Source organism: Heliangelus exortis, chromosome 17, assembly GCF_036169615.1.
Source record: "Heliangelus exortis chromosome 17, bHelExo1.hap1, whole genome shotgun sequence".
In the NCBI taxonomy this organism is placed as follows: Eukaryota; Metazoa; Chordata; class Aves; order Apodiformes; family Trochilidae; genus Heliangelus; species Heliangelus exortis.
In genome coordinates this window covers 7,628,914-7,655,224 of record NC_092438.1, presented here as the reverse complement: position 1 = coordinate 7,655,224, position 26,311 = coordinate 7,628,914, and the positions used below count along the sequence as shown (strand labels likewise).

The 26,311-nt window shown below is 37.8% G+C and overlaps 1 protein-coding gene across 1 annotated transcript in view; it reads left to right on the top strand.

Annotated features, from left to right (window-relative positions):
* The window catches only part of CHLSN (cholesin), a 121,315-nt gene extending 95,215 nt beyond the window's left edge, over positions 1-26,100 (top strand). Inside the window, 3 exon segments of the mRNA XM_071760903.1 lie at positions 609-784; positions 19,438-19,519; positions 23,907-26,100. Coding sequence (XP_071617004.1) covers positions 609-784; positions 19,438-19,519; positions 23,907-24,089 — 441 coding nt within the window. The 3' untranslated portion in view covers positions 24,090-26,100.
* The last annotated feature ends 211 nt before the right edge of the window (positions 26,101-26,311 follow it).

Below are 26,311 nucleotides of genomic sequence, written 5' to 3'. Positions count from 1 at the left end.
TTGTGCTGTCTTCATTTCTCAGTTTTCAACCAGGAGGTAGCACAGAAGTGCTCAAAATCCTCCTCCTTCCCAAGGTACATAGGGGTTTGGATGCCCTCTGTGAGGTGTATGTGTAAATGCTGACTGAAAATCATGTGTACGTTTACACAAGGCTGCTAAAGGATCTCCAGGAGGTCTTGGATGAAAGTCTTCTGCTTTGGCATGATGGAGGTGAAGCTGCTGCATGGCAGATAGAGGTTTTGTCAGTCCAGGGAATTGTGAAGTTGCAGAACAGCCCCTAAAATTAAGGGTATTAAGGAAGGAGCACAACAAATTGTAGATGTACTGTTTAATACGCAGACAGAAAGTGCTCAGATTCCTGAGGTGCTGAGAATAACCATCTATATGAGTACGATCATCTGTAGAGGGCAATTCTACAGAGTTCTGCAGGTGCAGTGTTTGCAGTTCTGTGGACTGAGTGGGGTAGAGGGGTGATGGAAGTTTTGTTAACAGTAACATCATAATGCTTAAAGTTTCTGGTTTTAAATATTACCTGTGCACTTCAATTGCATGTGTATAAATTTTGCTCACTTCCCTATAGACACTTTTTTAAATGCTGATTGTTTCAGGCACCGAAAGAAGAGGAAGAACTTACTGCAGAGGAAAAGAGGAAACTGGAAAGAAAATTAAAAAAAGAGCGCAAGAAGAAGGAAAAACAGCTGCTGAGGGAAGCTGGGATCTCTACTAAAAAGGTGGAGCCCAAAAAGCCGTCAGGATGCGAGCTGGCTCTGGCTTATTTAACCAGGTGAGAATGGCAACACTACTGCAGGTGCTCCCTCCAGAAGTTAGCTGTAAACCCTGCCAGAAATCCAGAACAAGCTGAACCAAGTAATAAGACATTAAAGGAAATTGCAGCAGTTAAGTAGTAAGTTAATGTTTCATCTCAGCTGACGCCCTTGTGTACCTGCTCACCCCCTTGTATTCATATCACAGGAACAACTGAGAGAGGTGCAAACATTTTATAGACTGGCAACTCCTGTCCTGAAGATCTTGTAGTTGATATACAAATACTTCTGGGATAGCTGTACTTACAAAGATGAAAGACACATTGCAGAGAAAATTGCACTGAGGAAATGAGTTTTGTTTCTTGAGCACTCTTCCTGAGCAAAGGCATTCCAATTGTTCTCTTTATATAAGCAAATTGCATGAAGTGGTGAAGCATTACAGGGTCTGAATTTAACTGCCTGCCTGATGTTTGGGTATTAGTAAATAAAGATGGGGTTATACCACAGTTTTAAATTTAATAGTGTGCAGTGCTTGATTTTTGCATACCAAAGTATACAGCAAGCCTAGCTGCTGATTTCAGTTCTGAAGCAGTTGCTTCATGTAGTTAGCACACTTATTTAGAAGACATAAAATGCCAGCCTAAGGCAAAATCTGTGGTTAAACTGAAGATCTGCAGCAGAGCATTCATAGTACCCTACAGACAGTAGGAGGTCATGTATAAACAGGAGGATAGGGTATATTTTTTTTTCAAACTGCAAAGCATATACCCTATCTGTAAGACCTCCACAAGACTGGCACGTCACAAATAGTGGGTTACCACGTGGAGTAATTCCAGGGTTGCATCTCTGGCTGTGCTCAAAACTGAAGCATCCAGACAGTTGGAATTGTTAGTTACTGCTCTCAGTGGGGAGGGAGGAAATTAATTGCATTCCAGGCAGAGGGACACGTGCATTTTTGTTACATAACCCTCAGCACGCAGCGATAGCAAAATGACAATAATATTTTTGATCTGGAAAACAGCTGGAGTAGTTCACTGCTGTTTTGAACTGCAAGCAGATTGACAGCTAGCTTTGAACCATCTGTTCAGACTGTGCCCTGGTGTGTGTGCTGGTAAGTGGTGGATCTCTAGATAATGGATTTCAGGTTTGAAAAGCCAAGGAACAAGCTGTGGGTTTTTGCCTGTTATTCTACTCTTATCTGTATGGATTTTTGCCTCCCTAGTAGAGAGAATATAAAGTACATTTAAACTAAGATTTGAACCAGTTTGACTCTAGTGTTTCATTACTTAACTTGTGTGAAATTACCTTGAAGTAATAAACCTGCTGTGTCATTTGGTCTTCTAATACACAGAGCCCAAGGGCTATAGGTAGAGCAATTGGTTATGAGGGATTATTTCAGCAACAGACAATGTGAATTTTGTAGACTTAGCAGGGATAGTCCTAAAATGCTGAACTGCCAAGTAAACATAATCATAGACTCCCTTCTAGACTTCTTGCACCACTGAAAATTACAGAAAAACATCTTCATCCTCTTACACCTCAGATGTTTTTTCAGTGCAGACAGATTGGAGAAAGAAACAACTGGATTTAAGGTAATCAGACAAATAGTATATTTGCTGGGGAAAGAAAACTGAAATCCAACCTCTCGAAGTCCATTGCAAAACCTTCAGGAACTTCAGGGCTCAAGGATTTTAGTCTGTGTGTTTTTGTGGGACTACAGGTGTGAATGATGTGTGGGAGGATAAATTCATTTTATAGATGCAAGAGGTTAATGTAATTGGGAGTCAACAGAAGGGTGCTGTGGGTTTGTATTTTGCCCCACCTACAATAAAAAGCCTTCCATGACACAGGGGTTGCTAAGTGAACTCTATTGACATGTCAGTCTCCTGTAGGTCAGGTGGAACTTGAAGCACCACAGGATAACTAAAACTGTAATTTTTATTCCTTAACAGACTGTTTGCTGCACAAATGTATGAGGCTATAGACATTAACAGGAGAATACTGGATTTGTTTTAGAGAAATTTTGTTTGATAATTTTAAAAGAAAAATATTATGGTTCAGTGAAAGATTTTATTTTTTTTTTTGTTCCACATCTAGACTTCAAACATGTAAGGGAAAAGTAGACTTTTTTAGGTCATGTAGATTACAAGAGGTAGTGGTTCCCACAGAATGCAGAATCATCTTTTCCATACATGAAATTCTTCACCAGGATTAAATACTTCTGGACGCAGTGTGCCATTTCTTCTGATTTTCCAGGTTTGTTATTTTAGTCTAAAAACCAAATAGTCCTCGATGCTGTGCCAGCCTCCAGAGAGGTCAAATTACAATTTTATTCAGGTACCAATGAGAGAGGCTTATTTTCCCTATGCGTATGGGATGGCCACATCCAACAGCAGGTGGTGGCCCAAAGTGCAGCCCCCAGTTAGAGCTCAGGGTGCCCAAGGGGTTCCCCTGAGATGGGTGAAGTTGGCAGCCCAGGCATTCCAGCTGTTTGCTCATTTGCTTGAGACCAGGGCAAGCATGCAGCAAGTTTTGCATTCCTGATAGAAGAGAAGAAGCCAAATGGCTCCTGTTTGTTTTTTTCTGCTCTTGCTTTCTGTTAACCTGTGGGAAAAGAAAAGGGGGAAAAAAAATGTCTTTGCTTCACCAGTTTTTATCTCACCTTTTCCTTCAATGAGATAAGCTCAGACAGTTTCCCAGTGCAGTTCTGTCTAGCACAGCAACCACATCTTGCCTGTGGAAACAGAAGAAATTCTGCTGGAGTCAGGTTCTCCAGCTTGCTGGGGGAGCAGAAAGGGAGATACAGATAAGATTAAAAATACATAGATAAAGTAAGAAAAGAAGCAGGAAAAAAAGCATAGTTTATAAAACTGTGAGAAGGAAAACAAGAAATTGGGGAATGATTAAAAAAAAATTCAGAGGGGTACTGAACAGGAAAAAAAACCCATTGTAAAATTATTGCAAAGGAATAGGGAAAAATAGAAGTGAGGAAGCATTAGTGGTGGGTAAACTGCACAAATCTCTACCTTCTAATGATGAGGTGCCTTTTTTCTTTGGGATGATAAGTGGATTCTTGAAAAATCTAAAATAAAATTCATCTTTTTCTCTGATCATTAAGTGCCTTCAAATGAAAAGATGATGCAATTCATGAGGATGGTAATTAGATTTAATTATAATCTAACTGACCTCTGTGGTATTAAGATGTTGGCAGAACTTGTTCATCTTGGCAAGCCACTCTTCTGGAAATATTTCTGTTCTTGTGTTTGGCTTAGAAAGTTCATTGCTATATGGATCTGCACATACAGTTTTCTCTATCACTCATCAGAGAAATAGATCAGAAGAGATGTCACTAAAAGCATCTGGAAATACAGAGCTGATGTCATCTGAGGTAGAAGTAATAGATAATATCATATGTTATTGCTGTGAATTACCTAAGCCTTGCAATGTTATGTATCACATGTATTTTAAAAATCAGCTGCCGGGGTACATTTCTTTTCTTTCTGTAATGATTTATGTCATCCAAGTAACACCTGTCACTGGAGTGTTTCCCAGGGCATTATCTTTCCAGTTTTCTCTGGAGATCTTACTTTCCTCGTCCCTAATTTCAGCTCGGGTGACATTCAGAGAATGTCAGAGATTTCTTTAAAAAAAAAAAAAATGCTTATAAGAATAATACAAAGCAAGGGCACGTTACAGAAACACAAACACGAGAGGCAGAATTTCACATGGACTGGGGAAACATCCTGACTCTGCAGAACACAAAGTGGTTTTTGCTGAGTTCAGTGACAGTGCTGCTGAAAGCAGAGGACAACCCAGGGCGGTTGTTTATCTGCTGTGTTTGCAGAATGGAAACAGATCCCAGACCTGGGTCAAACTTTATTACAAACAGCACCAAACAAAGGAGATTTTAAAGCTGAAATATTGTTCTGTCTTTTGAAGAATACAAATATCAAGGAGTGTTGCAGCAAGTATATATTTTGCTGTTATAAAATATGTGATTCTGTATTCAATGTATCATACAGATTTGTGTAATATAAATAAAAATAGCACCTATAAATTATATAAAGTTTTTGCACCTACTGGAAGAGAGGCCAGCTGGAGAAGGGCATTAATGGGTAGCTTAGTGTTCACTCAGTGTCAGCATCTAGAAAGCTTCTGATTTCTGAAGGAACCAGGGAAAGCTTGTCCTGAGCCCTAAAGAAGGCAGCAGCACTTGAGATTGGTGGTAGAGAAGCTGAGATGAAGTTGTCTCTCCAGCAAATCACAAAACCATTTGTCCTACCACATTTGGGACTATGCTGAGAGACCTTCTGCACAAACACAGCCACGCTCAATTATGTTGAAAATGAGTTTCTAAATTTAAAGCACATTAAGTGTGCTGGTGTCAGATTTAGTTTGCTTCATTGATGCATAACATTTTTAAGCTGGTTTTCCTCTTACAGTCTGAATATTTTTTAGTTATGGTCAGTGATGACTTCTAATGTTTGATTCTGAAAGTGTTTAAGTCTTTCTCATTGCTGATTTGTCTTAATCTTTTATAATTTCAAAGCTGACTCTGGTGCTGATGTTTCACTATCAGTGGCTTAAGCTTTTAGATATTAAAACTGATGCACTAGATTTGTAAACATACACAGGTATTTTGTTCTCCCTCCAGAAAATGACTCCTTGGGTTTAATAACAACAAACATCAGCATTTAGTGTAATTTCTCCCTCATCCCTCCAGGATGGAGAATGAGTTTCATTCCTGCTGGGGAGGTGTAGCATATATAAAAGCTCATCAGTTATCTTGAATTTCATAAACTACCAGAGAACTGTTCTAGTGTTAAATCTCAATTAGCCAGTAGCAAAAATAGTATGTGAACACAATGCAATAGTATGTGAATCACAGGGCTATTTTCTTAAAAGTTCTGGGGAAAGCATTAACTATGGGTGTAGTTAACCTATTCATACATGCTTTTAGTAATTTTGTCACCTTCATCAGTTCCATAAGAAACCTCATGAATCCAGAGAGTTAGATGCAGGATAACTTTACATCTGGCATTCTTCTTCAGCTATATTTTATGTGGATTTAGGCAGGCACTTGCTGCTATCTTATTTCAAAGGGTTGCACTTTTCCTAATACTTTAGAGATCAGTGAATTTGTTTTAGCACTTCTCCAACTTTCTATATTGCTTGTCTTTTAATTTCTGCCAGGGCCTTACTTGTGTCTAGATGGGATTCCTCTTTTTGACCTAAATCAGTGTCTGACTGCTTTCTAATGGATGTTAGTGGTTGAACAGATATTCTAAAGGAAGCCACTGTCTTTCTTTGTGGCAGAGAAAAGTGTCTCATCTCATTAAGGGGGAGTTACTTTATCATTATTATTATCCTACACTCCCTTGTGTAACTCCAGCACCCCATGGCATGTGATGCAGCCACCTCAGTTTGTTTGCAGCTCCCTAGCAGCCTGGCATTACTCAGAAGCTCTATAAAGCTCTCTGTTGCAATTCCCACACCTTTCCTATTTTTAGGGTGCTGGAACACCAGCACTTATTCCCATTGAGGGTAGGTGGGGAGAGAACCTATTTACTCTACAGATTTGGTGCTGCTTAGGGCTATTCTGTGAACTTAAGCATATTATCTCCTGTAGAAAGCAAAGTTTGCTCTTAGGGTACATGAAGCAGAAAAATTGTTCTACTGTGTTAGACCTGTTACTGAGCAAGGTTTTCTAAATCATTGTATTACCCCACATTTTGTAAATATCTTCTCTTTCCCAGTGTTTCCATCCTTCACCTGGCTGTGTGGGTTTCTCAGTCTCACCCAAGTGATCCATCCCTAATCCTCCATCTTTTGTGAGTCCTTCCAGACACTGATGTGTTCTGTTGTTCTCCTTTGAACTTCTGCATCTGTGTTCATTCTGGAAACACAGGATCTGGAAGCAAACACACTGCTTTACTGGAGTTACCTTCCAGCTTCACACAGAAGGGATTGGGAGTCTGTGATTCCTTCCTTCTCCCTGGTACCCTGGCTTTGGTTTATGGGCAACAACACTGGACTCATCTTTGAATACATTTTGTAGCACATTGAGTTTTCACATTTAATTTGCTGCACACTAAAGACTTTAGTTTAGTTTTTTTCTCCCCCCAACTATTCAGTTTTGTGTTAATGACACTGTTGGCATGAACATGTCAACTATAGCCATAAAGTATTTTTCACTGACTGCAAAAGGGAACTTGCTTCTCATCCTGCTGCAGCAAGTCAGATGCCCTGCAGTTTCAGAGTCAGCTTTACAATCTACATTTCCAGCTGTTAGTGTTCTCATTATCATCTGATTATTCAAACTGTGCATTTAGGATTCTGTGAATGTCAGGTTACACTCTCAGTAATAGCACCACACAGCTCTAGCCTGTTTCATCAAGATGTCTGCTGGCAGCCTGACGTGGGGATTTTCAGTCCCTGTGACACACTCATTGACTTCTGGATTCACTTTTCTGTATCTTGGTGGCAAGTGATATGCAGAAGTGTCTTGGAGCCATGCCAGTGTTTTTCTAACCCCCACATGACATCCACAGGATCTCATATTGTGCTTTTAAACCATTATTAAGTTCTTGGTGGGTTTGCTGCTTTTTATGGTTCTAAGGCAACAATTTTGCTGCTCTGCTGAAGGAACACGTTAACATCTTTTAATTTAGAGGGATCATGCAGGTTACTCTTCCTTACATCTCCTTCCCACCTAAAAATATTGGAGCTATCCAGACTGATCAGTTTTGGTTTGCAGCTCTTCTGTGCAAGTCCAGCTGCACAATACAGGTGGTAAAGGAGATCCCTGTGCACTGAGCAGAGGAAGGTGCCTCAGGTCTGAAACCTGAATAATGGGGTTAACACCTAGATGAGCCTGAATTAAGAGGTCATGGCTCTCTGCAAATGAGCTTAGACACTGCACGGACCTGGTTTTTAAGTTCTGTTGCTTCCAGTGCCAGGACAGGCACCGAAGCTTCTTTGGCTATTACTGGAGATAAACTTGGCAGTTAAAGCTAATGCTGGCATATAATAGCAGCATTATTTACTACATAATTCTAAAAATAGTGAACAAAACTAAGAACAGAAATCAACTTTAAGTAGCTCGGAACCAGGCTTTGCTATTTTTGCCATGAATTTCTGGGAAGAAGGTGAACTGTAGGAATATATTCTGGGTGTCTGTAATATTATCCTGGAAATGCTCCAGATGGACAGAATTTTTTTTTTAAATTTCAGTCATATCTAGCAAGGCCTCTCCATACTGGTGTATCAAGCTGTGAAGATCCTAGGTACTTACAAATATTTTTGCATATATTTTGCCTTTTCTATCTTGCTGAGTAGAGCAACTCTGGTTTCTAGAAACAAAGCAGGTCATTGTTTTGAAAATTCTGAAATGTCAGGTTCTAAGATTTTTAAACTTAGTTTTATGTGAAAGTCCTCAGGTGTTGCAGATGTTTCAGTGGTATTTTCAACTCATTTGAAAGTAGGAAGTTTTAGAAACAAGCAACAACTGCTTAACTTACCAGCCAAATTAGTAAATGCTTATGATGCAACTTATTCAATAGAAAAACAGTCAGATGGACACTACTTTCCCTGAAGAAAACCTCTTATGGTTTATTATTATTATTATGGATAAACTTTGTTCCATAGGGAATGGTTTTGGAGTAGCTTTCTTACCCAGTTGCTCAGCACTATTATGTGGTTTATGAGGAGAATGCAAGGGACATTCACGTCCATGCTAAACTTTCCTCCATCAGTGTCAGTAAGTGTTCTATCTTTGAAAATCTGCTCATTGTCCTATTGAGTTTATGGCAGAGGAAAGAGGTTTTTTTTTTTCTTGTAATTTCCATAACCTTAAATGGTCACTAATTTCATGAAAAAGGAAGAAATAGATTAGGAAACTCTAATCCTGCTTTATGGCATCACATCAAATCATTCATCTTTCTAAATCTTTGAATTAATTTTATGGAAGGTCACAAGTACACATCTCCAAGCATATTTCAGTAAAAGCTGCAGATGATTTACTTTGAAACCTTCTGTCTCTTTGTGCTTCTACTATTTTTTCAGTGTGAAACAAAGCTGTCAAAATATTTACTTGGGCATTTGCTTCAAACATTCTGATTTGGAAAGACTCAATTTAATAGCATCGTTAGCATGAATTCACAAATCCTTTCATCTGACATCTATCATTCATAGGATCAGCTGAAAAATATATTGTCCACTAACCAGCCCCATCTTTAAACACTTTTTTTATTTTTTGTTTTTTAAAAAACATTTTCTCTATCTTCTCCCTGTCATAGTAATGGTAATTTGCTTTTCCAGTGTACCTTTCCTGATAGCATATCATGGCTGTATTTTGACAAAATAAATGAAAAATATTTTGACAATAATTTATTCTCTCTTGTTATGACAGCTTTTGAGAAATTTTTATATTACCCCATTTTTCAGATTGGTAAATTAAACAATGATGAAGCTTGTGACTCACCAAAGTCCTTGCACTATCAGAAGGATTCCTTTAAAGAAAACGACATGAGAGAAACTAGATAGAACTTTCTTCTCATCTGAACAAAAGCTCTGTTTCCTTTGGCCCTACACCAATGTCTGGTCCCAACAGACCTGTAAGGATTTTTCTTTATTCCTTATTTTGTCAGAGGAGTTTGCATGTTTGGGTTTTTCCAAAGTGGCATCTCAAGACATTCCTGAAGGCCACTAGAAACTATACTGATCTCTGGGTGGGTATGGAATGTATGGATTAGCATTCCAGACCTTTCTAGCTTCTTTATTCAACTTGCTTGCTGTTAATAAAACTAGGAACAAAAATTCTTCAGTTAGGCAGCTGGAGGTAACAGAATTCCTGTTCTCAGTCACACAATGATTTGGTATCAGATGAAATTGGAGGCTCTTAAGATTTCATTTTCCTGAGCAGGGTTCCTGTGCATTCTTGCTGAACTGATTTTTTTCTATTTAGTTTGCTTTTATTTGTTTATATTCGTTTATAATTCTTTTTAGTAGGCTTTTTAAGGTTCCTCTTAAATTTTCATATATGTGTTGCTGCAGCTGTAAACTGTATTAGCAGTAACTAACCTTTGTGCTGTAAAGTGCTCCCTCAGATGAGGAAAACACAATTACCTGTGTTAAGTCTGTAACTATTGGGGTAGTAATAGTTAAGGTTTCTTTCCCTGATTATCTTTCCTGTAAAATAATGCCTTTATTTCCAAGCCTAGTTAAGAAAATTTAATGCATCCTTTCTTAATGACTCTCATTTCCAGTAAAATAAAATTTAGTATAAATTAATTTTCTTAAGAGTTTATTAAATGTAGCCATTAGATATTTCTTGTTGGGATCCAACTTTCATCTGCCCATAGTATTATACAAAAGAGGTTTCATCTAATTGAATAATTAAGCATCTTTGATATATTATTTAATCTGAAGGGACTTTTAGAAACCTTGTGGAATAGATTTGGGGAGATTCAGAAGCAGAAGTCTTTCTTACTTCACGCCAGGCTGCCTCAGGACTGTATCTTGACACCTTCATTGTTCCCTGAGTGCATTGTGAGTGTCAGCCCTTCACACAAGCACTTTCACCTTTTCCATTTGTCCTGAGGGAAACCTGTGCACTATTCAGGTCAAGTAAAACCAGAATAATTAAAATTATTCATTTCTCGTAGGAGTAGCCCAACAAACTACCTCTTGATATTTTTAAACTAAAAGCAAATTGCAGGGATTATTTATTTTATTTTCATAAAATTTCACTTGCAGTGAGTCTTTGTTTAAAGGAGGATGAGGAGGAGCTTTTTCCTCTCAGCCTCTGAAGTCTGCTCTCCCCTTGCTCTCCAAACTCCTTTCCTAGTGCCTGGCTCTAAGCCCAGGCATCCCATCCTTAACTCATCTCCTGGATTTGAGGAAAGGCATTTTGTCCTCACCCATCTTCTTACATTCAGACCATGTTCTTGACACATCAGAGATGCAAAATGAAGGTTTTATGTTTTCTCTGTGTCATAAAGTTTAGATCTGGGAAAATTAACACTGCTGATCACTTCGTCAGCTATGCCCAAACTATTCATCCAATGGCCAAATACTCACAATAGTTGTGAGTAGTTTCATAGCTTTAGAAAATCGTTTACTCCAGTCAGCCAAAGCCAGAATTAAAATTTAAAATGCAATTGGCAATTATTATTAATCAATTAGCTCCAGGGAGCAGAGTTAGAATAACAAGAAGTATTTTCGAAATAATAAAACTGGATCCTTAATAAAACTTGTCTCCTGCTTCACACATCTATTAAAATGGTGGTGCCCAAAAAGGTATCAGTAATTACTTTTATAGGAATAAAATTTAATTGGAGTAAGAGCCACCTGCAGGAAGCAGTAATTGGCAGACCAGTTTCTTTAAGTATAGATTACTTAAAATCTTAGTAGTGCAATGCACATCACAGGATACTGGAAGAGGAGAATCTGATACTATCCTGAACTCTATGTGGCAAATGTTACTATGCAGGGAGAAATAGCTGAATGTATCAGCTATGTCAAAAAAGAAAAAAGAGTGGTCTGTCAACTGCTGCACACTATTAAGTTGATCTTGATATGTTCACTGACTTGTCCCTTTTAGAAAGGGAAAAGTAAATCATTCTGTAAGGTTGCAGCCTAGGAGATACAAAAGACCATGGGTCTGCAACATACTCTTTCCTTCTGCCTCTGCCATACTTCCTAATGGAGGCAGCCATGGGATGCCCAATTAAGATGTGAAAAATTACAAGGATGACTGACGGGTAATTTATTTTTTTCCTAAAGCTTCTATAAATGTTCTTGCTGTTGGTCCAGAATAACCCCAAACGTGCTGTCCTCTCGGATGCTCTGTAAAAGCCAACTGTGTGATGAGTTATTTGAAAAGGGCTGTGTGGGGCTTCCTGTAACAAAGATGAGCTTTGGCTAATCAGCCAGCAATAAAAGTACTTGGATTTCATTTTAGGGGGGAAAAAAAAAGCCAGCAAATATAATTTCTGCAGCTGTGTATCTGGTGCTGGCATCCAAATTCCTAAGTATCTGTTCTTCAATACAGTCCTAAGAGAACTAAGTAAAGAATTTGACAATGCAGGGTGCTTTCCATTTGCCTACAGAGCATCATCACCAGGCCAGGCCAGTGCTGTAGATGTATGGGGCCAGTCCTACAGCAAAGGCTGAAGGTTCAGGTTCCCTTTGAGGGAGGGATTTCTCCTTTCCTGGAGGCTCCAGCTGGAGTCCCCAGACACCACATTGGAAGGGACTGATTTAAGGTCAGTTATTTGTCAGCTTATCTCTGCTTCTCAAACAAGAGGACATGAGAGGTGCATTCTGTACCATAGCTGGATGTTATGTGGTGTGATGGTAAGGCAGAAGTGACCATTTTTTTTTTTCTCTGGGTGTGGTAGCATATCACTCATCTGACCAACAGAATATATTTATATAAATGGATTGTTGCCAACTTTTGAAACTTATTTTACTTGCAGCTGGCTTCTTACAAGATTTTCATGTAGAGACCATGGGGCCCTGTTTATCTCCTCGTACCCCCCAGGATGTTCTTCATGGGAGGGAGGCATAACAGTTCTTTTCATTTTTCCTTTCCTTTATTTCTGGTCTGGTCATCAGTGTGACCAGAATTAAGTGCAAGAAAAGTTGGACATCTGGAGAGGAGATGGGACTTCAGCACAGCATTGGGGTAGCACTTAGTTGTACATTCCTTGTGGGAGCAGAACAGATTGGCTGTGAAAGGCTCAAAGTCTATTTTTTATTTTTCTGATAATTCAACTTCTGCTTTGTCCTCTTTTTTATGAATGCATTTAAAGTAAAGAGCACTTTTAGCTTAATAACACAATAATTATAGTTGTGGCCTTTCAAGCCTACTGCTAACCTGTTTGTTATTACTGAAAACAACAGAAAGTTGTCAGAATATTATGACTGCTATATACATTTTTTTGAGATCAGAATGTGGTTTTGCTGCAGGCAGGCTAATACAGATACCAGCAACCAAATAACTGTACCAGAAAAAGAATTAAAGCCAAAAAAATTGTAAAAGTCTTTTTCCCAGTGGAATGTTCTTGGCATTTGCAAGCAGGTTGGTGTCAATGAAAAAGTGGCACGTTGAATCCTAGCAAGATACCCCAGGTATATTGTACTATATATGAGAGAAAGGAGCTGTACTGATGACCTGCTGTATAATTTTGAGACATCATTACAATTTTCTGGGTCAGCTTTCCTTTCCACTTATCATCTGTCTCATCTGTTTATACTCGAAGCCCTTCAAGGGGATGTCTCATGTTGCATCTGAGCAGTGCCTATAGAGGGGGAGGAAGGGGATTTCTGGCTTGGCTGAAGCTTCAGGATGCAAACAGAATATAAAACCTTACAAATAATGGCAAGTGATGAAAGTAAATATGATAAAAGATATGCTGTGATAAACAGTTTACGAAGATTTAATCAAGGCTTTGCTTTAAGGCTCAAACGCCTTTTCCTTTGGCTTTATAAATACTTTCTAAGAAAATTCAGTGACCTCTGTAGTTTGCTGCACAGATACAATCAGATACGATCTGCCCTTATATTTGACATCAGGACAAAAATGGAACACTAAAAAGAACATTTTTTTTCCTGCATGTGTGATCCCTAAATTTATTTTAAAAGAAAAAAAAGAAAGAAAGAAAAAAAATCTTCTTTCCCTTGTGTTTTCACAGGTCTTTAGTCATTATGCTGTGTATAAACCAGATGGAAGAATATATTAAAAATTACTTTTAAACCACGGATTGCAAAATGGTGCCAGGATTTGAAACCAAAAATGTGGCACAGTTTCTAAAATCTGTTGACAATTTTAGAAAGTTTTCTTCTGGCAAAAGAGCTCCAATAGTGTTTCTTCTTCTTTTCCAGGAAAATAAGGAAGAGCTTTATCTGAGTCATAGTCTAATTAGCTTCAAAACTGGATTTGTGAATATCAATATAAATATATTAACTTTCTCCAGGAATCAGAGTGGGGATATAAACAGAATCATCCAGAAGGCGAGAAAAACACAGTCAAAAATAAAGGTTTGACTGTCTCTTACATCTAAATCTTGAATCCTGTGAAATGAGTGTATCAGATAAATGTGACCGTTCTGATTATGTCTTTGAAAATCTATTTAGAATTTAAATTTTGGATATTTTTTCCAAATGCAGAAAATCAGCATCCCATGCACTTGGAAAGAGTTTCCTCTTACCTTGTCTTGAGCACTGAAACAGATGGAAAGGCAGCTTTCTGGGCATGCAGCTGTTGACAAAGGCAGACATTTAAAAGCTATCTTTTTTTAAAGTAAATTCTTTTTAAATGCCCCTGAGAGAAACAGAAGAAGTTCTGAATGGCCGCAATAGAAATAAACACTTTTAATTTCCCTTTAAATAATAGTATGTGTTATAACTGGTCAAAAAATTATTATTGCTACTTCACTGTATGCACTATAGGGCGTATATAAAAATTCCATATATTTTATATAATTTATATATCCATATATTTTTTATGTATCCACATAAAACCTCCATCCATAAAATGTCTCTTCTCCCACAAAAAAGACCTTGTGCCAGATTTCTGCTCCCTTCATGCTTCTTCCAGGGGTTCCAGGGAGCCTCTTTGAGGTTTTGGGTTCCCGTCCTCACCTGTTGCCCATATGTGAGGTTGCACTCACCACTGAGCTGACCTGATAACAGCGTTCAGAGTTTCCAGATTTGAGCCTTATAAGGGCAGAGAGCTTACCTTAGAAACATAAGAGAATGGTATGTTGAAATTACTTCTACTGTATGTGAAATATTTTAGCAAATCACTTGAGTGCCAAGGGTTTCAGCAAGGCTTTAAATGCCTTAAAGGGAATTTTTTTTCACTATGGTTGTTCTTCATGGAGGAAGCACCTGCTACCCACATTTTAAGGCTAGGGCAGTGAGAACAGAAATGATAATTTTTGCACTGTTTTCAGAGTGCTTAGAGAATAAAACGCTTAACATTATTCCTGCAAGCCTCAATTGTGCCATAACTTCTGTTCAGCCTTCCTTGTGGGGCATGGAGAGGAACATTGGTGATCCTTAAAGACAGATTTCAGAGTGATGAATCTGAGTATATCAAACCAGAAAAGTACCCGGGTAAATAAGGTGGGAAAAATATGACCATTTTTGTATACTGTACTGTGCTGCTTTGAACATTTAAATAGGTCTTTTCAGTCCAGCCTTGGATGTGGTGTAATGGAACCAGTGGAATGTGGTTGCTCTGCCTCTCCTTTTTAAAGTGAGACATGAGAGTCCTCATGGGGAAATCACAGAAGAGCAAGAGAAGCCTGCACTCTGACCTGGTCCTCAGGGCTAAAGAAACCTTTCAAATCAATTCCCTGATGATCAGTCTAGGCTCTGTGCTGGACAAGCAAAAATTTGATGGCAGTCTGCTTTTATCCAGGCTGGAAGGTGTATCTGAGGTGGGCTGGACCATCAGTGGCACAAAACTGGAGCAGTAGATATGGGTGTCCCTGCTTTTGGCATGCAGCAGCACTTCTGGAAGGTCATCAGCAGTCATATGTCTGTCTTTCTGGCTTTTCAAGGCTTGTCTCCCACCCAATAACCTTTTCCAGTTGAATGAGTGAAATGGTTGGCTCTCATCACAGTGCTTTTCTACACATAGGAGAACACAGCATTGATGAGAGCTTTCTGGTGTTTCATCCCAGGCAGCAGTCTGAGCAGATGCATTGTGTTGCCTTCCTGAATCCAATTTGTAAAAATAATGCTTTCTGTGTTTCTGGAACCAATTTGGCTACTTTCCCTTCCACTTCTCTTTTCATGAGGACATTCCAGTGAGCACTCTGCCCTCCACACTTCCACTTGTCTTCTGTTTTTCTTCTTGTTTTGCCTGTATTCCCATTACTTTAATGTAGAGACTAAAACCCATTTATGAGCTAGACCAGTGAGAAACTTGGGCAGCTTTCCTACATAGGACTCAAATGTAAAATTCCCTAAGCTGCTTGATTAATTTGATTCATTTCCTCTGGATCTTCAATTTCAAAGCTGTTTAGGAAGGTCATTTATACAAACATAAATTTTCTCTTTAACTAAAGTCAACAAGTGTGTTTTTGCAATGAGCTGGAGTTCATAAGAAAGATTCAAACATTAGCAGTATAGAGAAGGCAATTAGTGTTTGTATAATATATAGAAAATTAGCTTCAGGCATACTGGAAAAATATATGTTTTACACATGGATATTTTGCATCCAGCTCCATAGTTTATATTACATCTGGGCATAGATAATTCTTAAGGCTACCAAATTAATTCAGTCTTTGAAAGAGGCTGTGATTATCTGTAAGAAGTTTTCTTCATAATGTAGTCTTACTCTGTGTATTTAATCACTCAAAGGAAAAGCCTTTTCTACTGCTGTAGTTTGTCAAGGAAGCTTATCTGCATGTAAACAGCAAAATGAGACCTCTCTTGAGTTACAGAGCTTTAATGTTTGCAGTTTAAAGGTTGAGCATTTCTAAAAATGTACTGTGTCATTCTAAACTATGTCATTCTGATAAAAGGAGATACCCCTCTCACTTTGTCATAGTCTGATACTTTCCATAGGTTTTAAAGCTGTTGTAGGAGTAGGAAAAAAGCTGTCATAGGAATCAGTGGAAAAACTTTTATTTTAACAACTTTTGGGGGGTCCAATTACAAGGAGCAACTGCCATGTTCTCAGTCTTAAAGACTGAGCATCCATTATCACCAGTGTATTGCCCACACTTGGGTATGAGTTACACTCAGTAGAAGGATCATGAATAGAGTACCAGCTAAAAACTTGGGATCATTTTCTGAAAGTAAGAGTACACCCATAATCTATTAAGGAAAACACAACATTTCTTACCATACTCATTCAGCATTTGATTCTAATAGGACAGAGTACAAACCAAACCAAGAGTTTGTGAGGCTCTGGTGCTCTAAGGGGCACAAATGTACTTCCTGCAGTTGATTATGTTAAAGTATTTGCTGTTTACAGGAATTGTTATGTAAACCATACATAGAGCAAACCCTTTCAGGAAGACCAGCTGAAACTTTGATTTGTTTTCTGAATGCTTCACTAGAATGAAGTCAAAGTGGGATGGCAGATAGAGGAAGGTAATGGCTTGCTTTAGCATGTAGAAAAGAGCATATGGTTTTGGTAATAGGCTAATAAGAGCAATTAACCTTATAGTGCACTCATTTGTTGGTCTCAGTTGTTTATAAACTAGGTAATAAAGATATTTTAACATCCTATAGCTTTATAGGAGATTAGTGAAGCCAGGCTGTATTTTTCAAGTTAATGCTTAACACTACACAAGTGATAGAAACATAAAATTAACGGAGAGGAAAATGCTCAGAGTACTGCGTGGTGTGTCTGACCAGTGGATATAATCACAATTGTATAAATACATGGGAACTTTAAAGAAATAACAGCATGTGTTAAAGGTTTTCATTAGAAAAGGGACTGTTTTCACAGGATGCGGTCACACAGCTGTCATTCAGCTTGTTCTTGCCACCTTGCAAAGGTTATAATGCAAACTGGTTCCAGGTTTATTTAAGGTTAAAAAGAATTTTAAACTTACTTTCTTCTTTGTGTTGTGCAAATAGACATAATTTCTTACATCTTCATGCAACTGTTCGGAAAAAGGATGAACCTCATAAAAGAATGGGTTTCCCTTAAGAGCGAGCACCATCATTTCTATTTTTTTTTTTTTTTTTTCAAGAACTTCCAGAAATTTTGTACTTCCTGCAGAGGTTCAGTTCCTCAGTTAGGAGCTACTGTGTTTGCCTGGCAAAGAGAGAGATGGTGTAGAAATGAGCAGGTAGTGTGCCCCACAAACTGCACTCAGAAGAAAAGCCCTTTTTACTTCCCTCTCTGCTGTCTCACTGCATTACAGGTGGTGCAATTCTGACAGTCAGTGCTGGCTCAGTGGGCACCTTGCTGCAAAGGCAACTGACACCAAGGGCAGAATGCTCTTTATTTTGCAAATATTTGAGTATCCAGGTTGGTGGTGATGGGAGAAGAACAGTTTTCTCGTAGTAATTTTTTTAATTATTATTTTATTCTATAATTTTTGGCAGTCAGCTTCTGGGCTTCTGTTTTTGGACAATGTTTTGCCAACTTTTGCTTACTTATTGGCAATGTCCCACATGAAACCTCTAAGTCAGTTCATTTGTGGTTTTCATTTGAGTGTGTAAATTAGGATACATCGTGATTATGAATTTTTGGTCTGTCCTTCCAGGCTTACTGTTATTTGTCTGATTTTTACCTTGCATGTTGGTTACAGACATTTTGATTTAATTTAGCCAGTGATAACCCTGAGGAGTTCTTGATGCTTTTTCTTTATCATGAATTTGAAAGTCAAGATGAAACTTCTCTGGACAAATTTGTGGTCTTGATTTTTTTCTCTTTCATTGAATTGACTGAACGTTGTATTTGCTGGTGGAGCAGTCACTGAATATGAGGACTCTTTTACTTTATTAGACTTGACAGTGTTTAAACAATACTAATTCTCATACCCAGCTGTCTCTTCAGTTGATTTCTGCTCTCTCTGTTTCTGTGTAAATCAAACTGGGACATTAAAGACATTTTGCACACTACCCTCTGGAGACTTGGTTTTCTTTAGAGAAAAATCAAATAAGTGTAAAATTTACTTTTTTTTTTCCCCTCCTCATATATTTTCTTCTGGATCATTAAATGATATTTCAGTATACTGACAAATCTTGTAAATGTTATGATGCTAATTTTCAAGAACGTTTTTTAAAAAGCAGGCTTCATTTTCTAGAAATAAATGACTCTTTCTTCATCTAAAACAGAATATACCAGCTTTAAAATCATCTTCAGGATGTATGCAAATGTGGTGGTATTTACCAGCTAAAAATTTGCAGATTGTGTTTGCTAAACAGTCAAAGAACACTTGCAGATGTTTATCATTCACTTTACTCTATTGAGGCAGCCTGAAGTTCTAAGCTAAATATTGGAATCAGAATTCCTGGGGAGAATGAGACACAAAAAGCATTTTTCTACCTCATAGACATCTATATGTAAGGCAAACCTTTGGAGAAAGCCAAGCCTCAAAACATTTGTTTCTGAGAAATGAATTCTCTTGGCACTGAAGCCCTGTGCTGGGCTTCAGCTGTGGGTGAGGTGACTGTAGCAGCACTCATCTCTCCTTCAAGTCCTTTAGAGGTTGCTTTAATTTCATATGAGTTTCAGCTTATTGTGAAATCCCAACTTATTGAACCCCAAATTTGTTTTCTCATCCGCTCCACCTCCCCAAATACTGCAGCTGGGGTCAGGATTTGGGGTGCTCAGTTGTGGGGGGGCAAATGAGGGCAATGATCTCTTGGAAAGGAGTGGTCAAAGTTGAGGAGTGGGACTTAATTTTTAACTTCCAGGAATCAGTGCTTTCTGATGAAAATTTATAGTATTTATGGCCATAATACCTTCCTGTAATCTTTTCTCTTCTTGCATAGAAGCCAGGTAGCTGTCCCTCTTTTTATTGATAATTTTTTTTAAGCCACCCATATGAAATGTGGGCTGGTATCTGTTGCAGTGTCATGAAACTCCATGTCCCTTCAAGATTTTGTAGGAAATATCTATAGATAATGAATGTTTTGATTATACAGTATTAGATTTAAGCACGTTGTTTGTTTTTTTAATTTACTACAGCTGGTCTGAAAACCCAGAAGAATGGAAGTTTCAAAAAACAAGACAAACCTGGCTTCTTCTGCACATGTATGATAAAGAGAAGGTTTGTATTAATGCTACTTTCTCTCAGAACAAATATGATCTAATGTTTCATACATTAGTTGTAGATATTCTTTATCAATCAAAAGTTGCTGGCACTAGCTATGCATTTGTATAAAAGTTTTTTAATGATTTATAAATCAGTTCCTTTGGTTTTAACCAAAATGCTGAATCATTTTAACCTTTTTATTGTGTTGGTGATCATTCTCCTGTGTATGCTATGTTTCTGTACTTGATGTATGTCAGGCATAAATAGAGCAGATTCATGTTCTATGTAAATCTGGAGCTTACTGAGAATTTGAGTCATATCCTTAGTTTGAATTTCTGAATGTGGAACCCAGTACTGTAAAGCATGATCCTCCATATAGCTTCAGATATCTCTGGCTCTCTCTAAGATGTACAACCATATTGCCAAGATGTTAAAATAGCTTTCTCATTAAATATAAGTGGAACCTGATGTTGATTGTAAAAAGCATCAAGTAGAACCAGAAGCTGGGCTTGCATCATTACTGAAATCCATTCATTTCATAACTTAAAAATCAACATAGATTGCATTTCCAGTAAGGATCTGACCATCGTGGGACTGAATGGAGGTTTCAGGTCATTCTTTTTGTTGTGTAACAGAAGAAACATGTAGCTGTTTGCACAATGCCTTGCTTACTGATACATTTAGGTAACATTCAGTTTTTGCTGATTTTTTTTGTATGCACTTAAATGTTTAAGCAGACCAGTCTTTCTGACCCAAATTACTCAGCAGCTCTTAAGCCAATCACCTGACATAGGGTGTTATCTTTATGAATAAAAATACTTCTAGTGAACCAGGTGATTAAAAGCGAAGTTTCGTGAAGGTAAAAACATTCACACAGTGTAATACGTTCAAAAGATCAGCTGCAGAATATGAATTTGGTTGTCAGTGTCTAGATTGTTGCACTGCCTTCTATTTTTAAGTTTTTCCTTTAAATATCTTTATGAACCTTTCAGAATCAGTGGATACTGTTTAAATCTGCCCAGAAGTTGTTTTACAGGCAGAATGTTGTTTTTACTTTTTTACCCATTTACTTTGGGTTTTGTGTTGAAATATACTGGGAAATTATTAATTCTAAATAACATTTGTTATATGCATTAAAACACAGCCTAACTCCTTGCTTCTCCAGGAAACTTACTTTATTAAAAAAAAAAAAAAAAAGAAAGTGCTCTGATTTATTTAAATTCACATATTTTGTAGTTTAATAGTCAAAGATGCATTGAATATGAGCTTTAGATAATGATTAACATCTGCATCCAAATTCAGTAGTTAGTGGAACTGCTCAAGTGCTTATAATTAAGCATATGATGAAGTCTCTCTCTTCATAAGGGCTATAGGGAGGACAGACCAGATTCTTTTGAATTTTTTTTTTTATACCCAAATTCAACTTCCTCTCCATTACAGAGTAAAATCTGTTGGATATCCAAGCATGACCAAAATACAAAAGGAGACATCAGTTTCCTTCCTTCCTGAGCCACATCTTTGATCTCATGGTGTCACTTGGATGCCTACTGAAAAGCCACGCAAAGAAGCAAATTGAGTTTCCTCTACTCTGAGGCCTCTTTCTGTGAGAAATAAGTTGAGGTTTTAAGGACCCTTGCAACATGAAGGGTTCTTTAAGCCCCTTTAAAATCCATCTGATGTTTGGCTGACAGTTTCCAAGCCAAGCCTGTATACCTACTGTGTCTACACTTCTTCAGGACCCTGTATAAAATAAGCATTAGATCATCTGTGGGTCTTTGTCATCTGGCACAGCATTTTTAGACCATAACTACATCATCTGTCTTCAGCTTCTGGGCTGCAAGGCTCTGGAGCAGTTTCTGAAGCTTCCTGAGAAGGTCACTGAGAAAAGCAAGTTTGCAAGCAGTAAGCTAAAGCTCTCTGTGCAGATATCTATTTGCTTTGCAAAATATACCAGTATCTGCAAGTTTTAAAGGTCTGAAAACACTTTAAGTTACTTGGTGTCATTTAAAAGTGATAACTGTGCTTTTCCTGCTATTATTTTGTCATGCATCCCCTCTTTTCCAGTGAACAGGAATTGTTTCACTTTGGGCTGTTTCCAGAGCAGTCAGCTATGGTTAGAACAGAGGCAAGGTTAGTGTGTGTGAGAGAAAAAGAAACCAGGAAAAGGTCAAAACAGTTTAACAAAAGAAAAATAATAAAATCCCATAAGCGTCACTTCCACTTGCCAGAGCTGTGGTGAGAAATCTTGATATCCAATTTCAAGCCAGCCCAAAGGCTGATCTTAGAAGAAACTTTGTGTTCCTTCTTGTAAAACCTCACCAAGAGTCCTTGATATTTCAACTCCTGTACTGCTGTATTTGAAGAATTAAAATTTGGGTTTCATTAACTTTTTGCTGCCACACTCCATCCTCCAGTCCTTGCTGTGGCTCTGTTGTATGAGCAAGTTAAAAAAAGATAAATTCTCTTGCCTACATGGTACTGTATGTCAGCTCTTGCTGAAATAAACCAAGTAGCTGTGTTAAGAACAAAAATCAGACTTTTTTATAAGACTTTTTTGAAAACTTGAGCACTTAGCCATGCTAAGTGTTTTCTAGGCTTCGGGCAGCCACGTGTCACTGTACACTTAGTACCTCTAAGTTTAGAGTAGGCTTTTAATTGCTGCTTCAAGCACTTTGCTTAAATGATACAATAATAACAGTAATTCCACAGTGAGGTATGACTATACCTTGAAGTCTCAGAATAAGAGGTTTAAATTAGATAGATAATTTGGCTATGCTTTCAAACATAGAAATGCTTCTGAGTTTTACAAAACCCATTACTGAACATCTGCTTTAAAGGAGCATTATCAGGTTGAAATTGTTTGGGTCTGAGTGTTTTTGTCATTTATTAGTACCAGTTTACTCTGAGTAAAAAGGATTCAAAAAAACATTTTTCATTATGTTTAAATGTGTTTGATTTGTATATTGTAGCAGCACTTCATGTATCATCCATTTCAGTGTTAGTGACTATAAAATTATTATTTTTTTAAATCTGTATTGTTTCTTTAACATGAGAGTGTTTGTGTGAAGAAATACAAGGTTTTCCATAGCATGAAAGTCACGAGGCTGAATGCAGACTTTTGTTTTGATTTATTACTTTGTAATACCCTGATTGATGAAGGCGGTGTTGGAATACTCTTTCTTCCTCTTCTTTTGGAGTGATAGAAGCTTTAGTGATCAAAGTTATGCTGCCAAATGTCGATGCAGAAATAAGTTGTAAATTAAGTATCTGTTGAAGCTCTGTCTTCTCTGAAATGTTGATACTTTGCAGAATTGAAACAGCCCTCAAATAATTAGTCTTCAATCCTTTAAATACTTACGTATGTGTTTAACTTGACTCATGTCTAGAATGCCTTTTAAAGTTATATGTGTAAAGTTAAACATGGAGAAAAATATTTGCAGGATTAAGATGTTTTCACATCTCCTGATTCACGGCAAAAATATTCACGTATTGGCTGAAACCTGTCCCACAAATACAGAAGATGAAGTTAAGATACATTTCAGCCTAGGTCTGCTCACCCAATACTTTTGAATATAAATTGGTTTGAAATGCTGAATTAGTTATTGAAAAGTCTTTGCTAGGTTACTGCCAAGATGATTTAATGCAATGATCATTTAAATTGTGTGTTGTACCAGATAAGCTAAAATGTAACCTGTGACTGGTTAATTACAAAGGGAGTGAGATGGGGGTAGTGCAACTGTAGATGACTAAACTGCTTTTAATGTTGGACATGTTGGTAGAGCCTATCAGTTTTAGTCAGCATGATTTAAAAATTATTTCCATATGTCTGAATTCAATTTGTTTTTCAAATTAAATTCTATTCCTTTGTATAAGCATTCTGTCCAAGTGCTTGATGGTGGGTGGTATCTTGGCAAACAAATAATTTTGGGTAGGGATGAGGGTAATTCAAGCAAAATTCTTTCCTTAGACATGTGCATGCAGTTCTCATTGAATTTTGGTGAGGTTTGCATACATGTTTCCAAAAGCAGGATTTGGCTAGTGGGTTTTTTTTTTTTTAGTTCCAACAACCCTCACAGCCTTGAGCTCACTGTCAGGGAGTGTTTGCATTTGCTGATCAGCATTTCCACATCTGCTTGGAATTTCCTCACAGATGCTTTGCCCATCTGAGCACATGACAGTCCTCTCACCATGGTCCATCCCTCCAGGCAGTTTGGACCCTGCCAAGAAACCCCTACTCAGAGATGGGCATTGGCAAACACAAAAGCCCACTTGGTTCTTCTAATTATCTTTCAGGTGACATGATTGTGAATGAGTATTGAGAGAGAGAAGAAAATAAAGCACAGATTTTTTCTTCCTTTTTATTTTTTTTTTTAAATTTTTTTTTTTTTAAATTTCTTTCAAGGTTCCAGACAAGTATTTCACCATTTTACTGGATTATCTGCAAGGGCTTCAAGGAGGAGCACGAGATATAACTGTGCAGAAAGCTGAAGCTTTTATGAAGGAATTTGATGGTTCTGATGTAGAAGACCCAAAACTGCTGGAGAAGTGTGAACGGATACGACAAGTTCTGCAACTGCTCTCCTGAGAATATTTTCCTGTCTTAATGGTTGTGTGGTGGAGAGGATAGGATGTCATATACAGAGACAATAAGGTAGTTGTAAAGGTGTATTTTCTAATAAGAATCCTAATAGTAAATTTTCAGATTTTGTATTCATAATTGCAAATGTTTCCATGTTTTGAGGTGATGAAATAAAACCAACATATTCGGTCCACCGACGTGTGATTAAAAGTAATCTTACTGCACATCTTCAGAGAAATAAACTAACAAGAAAGAGAAGTTTTTTCTCCACCTCCCCCTGTAATTACTGTTAAATAAGAGGAGCTTTGCTGTTCTTAATAAGAAGAGCAAAGGAACCAACAAAAAGCCTGGAGGGTCTTTTACAATGGCAGCTTTTAAAGTGAGCATACAGTACAGTGCTTGCTCAGCCAGCTGTAATCTATCACTTTCAGCTTTAGAAGTATGTCATTTGGATTTGGGAAAGATCATTTTCAGTCTGTTGAACACGGGTTGTATAACACAGTTGCTTATTAGTACTTCACACAGTGATCTAGAGATACCATCAGCTTTGTTAATTTTCCTTTTATATTTTAAAGTTTTCATGTGCATTACGCCGATTGTTTGGATATTCAGATAATGCACAGATGGCAACAGATCAAATCCTTTGCCTGTATGTGCTGGAATCATCTGGTTATACCTAAACTCACCCTATGATGAGAAGTGCTGTTCTGCAACATTTTGTATCCAGCCTGCCAATGCTGCATTTTCATCTTTCTCCTGTAATTGGCATAATTTGTGTTCATTCCCTTTGAAGTGGGACATTTGTCTTCTATGAATGTGCTGAAAATGAGGGTTTCAAGTAAAAACCAAGGACACTAATTGCTCAAAAGTTGGATGATTGGCTTATTTATTAACACTTGTATTCAGACAGTGTTCTTGACTTGATTCTTTAATATTTCTGTGAATGTTGTTCATACTTTTATTAATAACAGGTAGATGCCATGTGTGGTGTTTTAGAAGAGTGGCTGTTTTTGGGAGTTATGGCTTTCATTTGGATGGGTCAAGGAGGGAAACATCCATGGATATGCAGGCCTAATTTTTCAATAAGAAGCACTCAAGTGGATTTGACAGCCATCACAGTCAGGAATTACAACAAATCTGTAGAAGTATGAAATATGTTATAAGTAACAAGTAACTTATGGTTTCTAGCTTCTTGAAGGTGATGTTTTCAGCCAGAACAGATGAGAGAGCAGCAGACATACAGGAGCTGTGATGGGGTTTAATGTGATGGTGAGCAGAATTCCACAGCAATTCCATGCTCTCCATTGGGCTTCCAAGGGCTCCTCAGCAGCTCCGATGCTGTTCCTGTGCCATGGGGCCACGGCTGGATGGAGACTGCAGAGGATGAAGGCCATGTTGAAGCCTTTCTGAGGTGCAGAGCTATAAAAACCTGATCTTCCAATGTAAAAGTGGGTGAAAAGGGTTTGCAATAAAAAGAAGTGATACTGACATTTAGTGAGCTCATAAAAGATCGTTGGGAGATCAAAAGATCACGTTTGAGAATATGCAGCTGGGAAAAACTATTGTCATTCCAAGCAGAAGCTGATACTTCTTTCTTTCTGTCAGGAAAAATAGGGATGAATTTTTCAGAGTGGTTTTTTTCTAACTTTATGATTGTATTTTAGGTGTCAAAGAAGAATCTGTGTTCTCTCTTAAGACATTTGAAAACTGTCATTTTTGATTGCTCTGTCACACAAAAATGGATCCTCATTGTGCACTTAATATATTGTGGAGCTTAAAATCACGAGCACATTGCAATGGTATTTTGGAAGAGACTTATAAAAATATTGTAGAGGTAAGGTCCAGGCAAAAAGACATAAACCTTTTATGATTTTCAGGGATTTGGCAAGATTTGCCTTTCTTGGACCTTGGTTCTGACTATGGGCAAATTTTGACAAATCTGTGAGAGGCTTTGTAGAGTAAGAATGTTGTATTTCTTTTTCTCTTAATTTATATTAAAAGCACATAAAGCCTTCCAGTCTGGAGTCCATGTGAACAATAACATGTGGAAAAAAACTATTAAGAGACTCTTACCAGTGCAGTAATAGACCTGTGCAAATGAAGTCCTGCTCTGCTCTGCTCTCCTCTCCTCTTCCATACCTGCAGTTCCACCTCTCCCTTCAGTGCTACCAATTTCTGGGAGAAGGACATGGTCTTCAGCCTCTGCTTCTTGCAGTTATGGAAAATTC